The sequence below is a fragment of the Macaca fascicularis genome, chromosome 5 (genome assembly GCF_037993035.2).
Source record: "Macaca fascicularis isolate 582-1 chromosome 5, T2T-MFA8v1.1".
Lineage (NCBI taxonomy): Eukaryota > Metazoa > Chordata > Mammalia > Primates > Cercopithecidae > Macaca > Macaca fascicularis.
In genome coordinates, this window is record NC_088379.1 from 156224044 (window position 1) to 156230140 (window position 6097).

Here is a 6097-nt window from a genome sequence, read left to right on the forward strand (position 1 = left end):
AGAACAGACAACAGTTATATCAGTCCTTCCAGGGTTTACCATAAACACATCAAAATATAGAAAGAGTAAATTTATTTCGTATTTAATAAGCCCTATTATGTGCCTACTACTCTTCCAGATATTGGAAGGAGGATCCACAATCTTGCATATCTTCCCTTTGGAGAAATAATATTAAAATGTTGTATGTCAGGCAGAGATTCTCAAATCTTTTTGAGAATCTGATGAATGCTATGGCATTTCTCCCCAAGGAAAGCTACAAAGCTTTTAGGGGACAATAAAAGAGATATAGGAGAATATTTTCATGACCTTGGATAGAAATCATGTTCTTAATGAGGGTGAGGGGGGAAGAGACAAATTATAAAGGAAAAGATTCATAAATTCATCTATACTGAAATGAAGAATTTCCACATCAAAAGAAACCATAGAGAAAATGAAAAAGTAAGCCAGAGTTGAAGAAGATATTTGTAACACACATAACGAACAAAAGTTGAGATTCCTGGGTAAACAAAGAACTCCAATAAATCAATAAAAAATAATAGGCAAAATGCTGTGGTATATATTTATACAATGAAAACAAAACAAAGAAAAAACCGACCAGGCATGATGGCTCACGCCTGTAATCCCAGCACTTTGGGAGGCCAAGGCAAGTGGATCACCTGAGGTCAGGAGTTCGAGATCAGCCTGGGCAACATGGCAAAACCCCGTCTCTACGAAAAATACAAAACTTAGCTGGGCATGGTGGCATGCACCTGTACTCCCATCTACTTGGGAGGCTGAGGCAGGAGAATCACTTGAATCTGGGAGGCAGAAGTTGCAGTGAGCCGAGATCACACCACAGCACTCCAGCCTGGGCAACAGAGTAAGACTCTGTCTCAAAACAAACAAACAAAAACCCACAGCTACACGTAACAATACAAATAAATCTTACAAACTTAATGTTGAGTGAAAAAAGGACCTGGACTAAAAGAGGGATGTTAGTATAAATAACATTATCAGTAGCCTTTATCCTCACTTCTTCCCCCACCCAAGCTACCTTTCCACTATGGTGACTATCCTTGATTTGCCTGGGACTGAGGAGTTTCCATAAATGGGGCACTTTCAGTTTTAAAAGCTGGAACAGTCCTGGGAAACTGGGAAGAGTTGGTCACCCAATCTTGTCTGCCTATTCCCCCCACCCTCCACTTCTTGCCCTTGGCTAGCACTAACTAGCACTAACGCAGTGGCACTAATACACCAATCTTAGTTGTGCAGATAGAGATGAAGAATATGCAATCAATAACAAAGAAAAAAAACAAGAAACAAAAATGAAGTTGATCATAATTGCCAGGCTGTATAAATCAACCATGAAATCCTTTAAGCTACTGAGGAAATCCACAATGGAAACTAAGTCCCATATGTTAGTCTGTGGAAATCTCCATGTTTGTCTCATGGGTTTTCATCTGATCTACTAAAAAGGACAAGTTAGCCAAAGGAACTATTTCTTAGAATTTAACAATCAGTGTTGGGGTGTGATTTCTCTCCTAATTATGTGGAGTTTGCAAAGTGCATCATCCTTTTGAACCAGCAACATGAATATTATCTGGGAATGTGTCAAAATGAAAATTCTCAGGCCCTATCCCAGACCAAGTGATCAGATACTGAGTGTGTACAAGGCCTTCAGGCAATTCTGATACATGTGGCAAAAGTTTGAGAACCACTGGATTACTATACCCACATCCTCTCTTCCTTTTTTGTGATGGGCATTCGGTGGATTAGTAAGACACCCCCAAGAATTCAGGTGTTGTGTCTAGTTTTCATATTACCACTCTCTCTCAGGTCAGGCAATTAAGGATCTTGGATACCACCATCAACAGTAAATATTTCACATAGTGCCAGATGTACGATACCTTAGCCTCAGCACATGAAACCCAAACAAGGGAATACTCTCTGCTCCCTATTTACTTTCCTGCATCTGCTTATTAATTTCATGCATCATGAACTGCTACAGAATTAACTTTCACTGGCCGGGTGCAGTGGTCCCTGTAATCCCAGCACTTTGTGAGGCTGAGGTGGGAGGAGTTCAAGACCATCTTGGCCAACATGGTGAAACCTCGTCTCCACTAAAAATACAAAAATTAGCCAGGCATGGTGGTGCACACTTGTAATCCCAGCTACTCTGGAGGCTGAGGCATGAGAATCGCTTGAACCTGGGAGATGAAAGTTGTAGTGAGCGGTGACCACGCCATTACACTCCAGCTTGGGCGACAGAGCGAGACTGCCTCAAAAAAATAAAAATAAATAAAAAATAAACCTTCACTGAATTGACCTCAGTACTTGATTGCCTATAATTCTGCAAAAATAAAAAATAAAAAATAATAATCAACTGAACTTTTAATTTTAGAATCATGTATTTTATTACTTTAAAAGCTGGAAAACATAACAAATACATTTTATAAAGAAGGTGAGCACAAGATCAACTATCATTCTTTGTTGTAAGATGAAATTGTGATTAATCAAACCCAGTTTTTTTTTTTGAGACGGAGTCTTGCTCTGTCGCCCAGGATGGAGTGCAGTGGCTCCATCTCTGCTCACTGCAAGCTCCACCTCCCAGGTTCACACCATTCTTCTGCCTCAGCCTCCTGAGTAGCTGGGACTACAGGTGCCTGCCACCACACCCGGGTAAATTTTTTTTTTTTTTAGTAGAGATGGGGTTTCACTGTATTAACCAGGATGGTCTCGATCTCCTGACCTCATGATCTGCCCGCCCCGGCCTCCCAACGTGCTGGGATTACAGGCTTGAGCCACCGCACCCGGCCAAACCCAATTTTCTTAACAATATTTTAAAAACACACACACATTTATTTCCAAGGATGCCCTACAAGGACTGTCCTGTGCTCAGAACCTGCCTGGGGCTCTTGGCCTTTGAATGAAAAGAACCCATTCCAGACATTTCATAATCTCAAGTCATTACTTGCTTTCTGCTGGGTAGATAAAATACAGGATGATTCCACTTATTATGATTTTAAAAAGGTAAAACTAAACAATATTTTATAGAGATGCATATGTGTATGGTAAAACTATACAGAATAAAAAGGAAATAATAATCACAAAGGTTAAAAAAAAGGGTTACCTGTAGGGGAGAGAGGAGGCTAAGTCTGGAAGGGATGGGAATCCATTTTTAAGGAACTGACTATATCCTATTTCTTGACTTGAGCATGAGTCACAAGAGTTTTTACTTTATAATTTACAAATTTTACATGCTCTTCTGTATGTATGTTGCAAAAATAAATAAATGCACTTACACAACCACTCCAAAATTCAGCAGGGAGAGAAGGAAGAGTTCACAGACTACCTTAAGTTCATAAACCCCAGGTTTATGGTTATCAAGCTATGTGAGATCAGAGAAAAGTAAACTCTTTAGATTGTAAAATGGTAAGGGTAGGAGGGAGCACTGAGAACAGGAAAAGTGAAAAACTGAAAAGGTGATGCAGAAAAAACATGAAGCTTCTGCGTCAGTTCACACCCTCTCACTTGGAGGAGAGCAACATCTAGCACAGACATAACTAACAAATGCCCAAGCTTGGTAAGGAATGTGTTAGTGTCTGAAAAACATGTTAACTAATAAGGGGAAAGTGGAGCTCAGCTTGTAAAGCAATGTAAACTATCAAATAATTTCTTCTAAAAGAAATAAATCCAAAAATTGCAAGTTTAACCCTCTTACTCATTCCATAACATCGTCCTGATACCCTTTAATGAAAAAAGGGCATATAAATGGTTAGAAAACTACAAACACCAATTACTGAATGCAAAAACTACACAATGTCATGTCTCAGCAAAATATTATCAAATAATCTAGAAAAGCCTTTGCCAGCCTTGGGAAATTAGGGAACTGGTGAAAACTAACTACAAAATGTCATTTCCACATTGGAATAAGTACACATATTGCAACTAAATGATAAACACACATCTGGATCACATCTAGTCTGAACTCCAAAAGAGGTCTTCACTGTACAGTCTTGTAAGTGAGAGTGAAGCTTTCTGCTGAAGGTAACAGGAATCTAAGGTGGCCCACCCTGTTTAAATCCACAGGTCAGACATGGCGGTATATCTTTGTAAAGCTTTTTTCATTGTACTCTTGCAAGAAATATTCACTTATATCCAGCAACTATTCATTATTTCACTAGCTCTGGGTTTACACTGAACAAAATTACCAATTATGTTCAAAACTGGTGTTCACATAGACAGCCAAATGCCTTATTTTGATGAAAAGTTGTAGTAATGAGCATGGAGAATTATTTTTATGGTTCCAAGATTCTACCAAGGGCATTAAATTGACTATTTCTTCAAGATGTTCTTCTCAAGTTTTCCTTTCACCTACTTTCTACCCTCCATTTGTTCCGCACAGATACAATATCTTCCCTATTTCTCCAACTTTCTCTTAGTGGTTAAGGCAGTCACACAGAAAAGGTTCTCCACTTCATGGAATATTCACTATATTCCACTTTCTAACGAGGCTCTCAGTGAATCGTTCTCCTCCGACTCTCTCACTTCCCTATCTCCCTTTTGTTGTCAGTCCCCCCAGGTTTGTTCTTCCCTCTTGTTTTCAGATAACTCGGATTACCCAGTTGGAACCAAAGGCCAAAGAATTTCCTCTCTATTATGTTTGATTGAAAAGCCGCCCGGGAAGAGGGAAGGGGTGTGGATCTACACGTATTCACTCTTTCACTAATGCGCCAAACTATTTGATCCGTGCCGCTTTTGTGTACCCAAAACACACTATCATAAAAGTAATTATAGGCCCGAAAATGATTCTCAGCCCAAATGAATGGCCTTTTGGGATGCTATATTCTGGACTTCTCTTTGCGTGGGGGAGGGTCTCACAAATAACGAAAACAAGTCCTACAGAAAACTGGTGAGCTCGGCGGCTGGAGGAGGGAGGGAGAGGGTCACAGGTCCGAAGTTCAAGGGACGCCGAAACAGGACTTGACTCACTTATGAGCACGTGCTCTGACCTGGCTGGGGCGTCGCATGCAAACCCCTCGGGAGGGGTCGCTGACCACCGAGACGGCCACTGGCCTCTGACTCATCCAGAGATAAGTCATCACCTAGGCCACAAGTCCCAAGCCAGCAGCTCCTGGATTTAGTGTGCACGGAAAATCTGGAGTTTCAGCTGCACGACCACTAGCAGTCAGAGACGGGTCTGAATTTCCTCGGGCTCGGCCGGAAAGTGTGGATGGCGATGGAAAGGCCACCCTTCCCGAGTCTGGCCTCCGAGAGTTAAAGCCGGTCCCATCCCGGCGCGTGAAGGAGCAGCCGCTGTGTGGGGCGGACCCGAGCGGCCCCAGAGCGCGCTGCTCCGGGTCCCCGCCGCCCCGTTCCCCGCGCCCGCGCCTCTCACCTGCGGCCGAGTGGCCCAAGAGCGCACGGCCCCGGGCGCGGCGCTGGCCACCAAGCTCGCGGCGCTCGCGTAGCTCTTCCTCCTCGTCCTCCCGCCGCCGGCCCTCAGCCATGGGCGAGGCGCGGGGCGCAGCCGCGGGATGGCCGGCGAGCTGCGGCCCCGGCGCCCCAGAACGCGGGCACCCGGCCCCACGCCACCGCCCTCGGGCCGGGGGGAAGGCGGCTCCCGGAGAGGAGGCGTCGGCGGCGGCTGTGGAAATGGCCACCTCCGCGAACTCCACCTGCAGCCGGCCCGGCAGCGGCCGGGCGCGGGCCGAGCCGATTCCCCGCCTCCTTGCGGCGTCCCGGCGGCCTCTCAATCCCTGGCCTTTCCCACTCCCACTCCCGCTCTCTTCCCCCTTCCTCTTTCCCTTCCCCGCCCCGCAGAGCTCCACCGCGGATCGGGCGGGTTCGGGCCTGGCCTCGCCTCCTCAGGGAGGGGTTACCGGCCCCTAAGGCCGCCCCATGGCCACACACGCTAGAAACACCCGCTCGACCCAAACAAACGTATGCAAAATAAATAAACGGGATAGGAAGAGGGGAAAGAGGAGGTGGCCTGGCGTCTTCCTGCTTTTTCACGATATTCCAGTGTCAACAGGAAACCCATTTGTTTGACACTTAAACAAAAAGAGGACCGGGGCCGAACGGGGAGAGATGGCACAGCTGGGAGCTGCTGAACTTT

At 45.0% G+C, this 6097-nt stretch overlaps 1 protein-coding gene across 15 annotated transcripts in view; it reads right to left on the reverse strand.

Moving 5' to 3' along the window:
* SH3D19 (SH3 domain containing 19) overlaps nt 1-5750 on the reverse strand; it is a 196319-nt gene extending 190569 nt beyond the window's left edge. For 14 of the 15 annotated variants that reach the window (XM_074040594.1, XM_074040587.1, XM_045392938.3 and 11 more), the window contains exon 1: nt 5378-5750. Coding sequence is in view for 6 of the 15 variants with exons in the window: in XM_045392938.3 (XP_045248873.2) it covers nt 5378-5489 (112 nt within the window). In the remaining 9 variants the exon portion in view is untranslated. The remainder of the gene's footprint in view (nt 1-5377) is intronic. The other variant, XM_045392941.3, reaches the window with a different exon arrangement.
* Nucleotides 5751-6097: the final 347 nt, after the last annotated feature.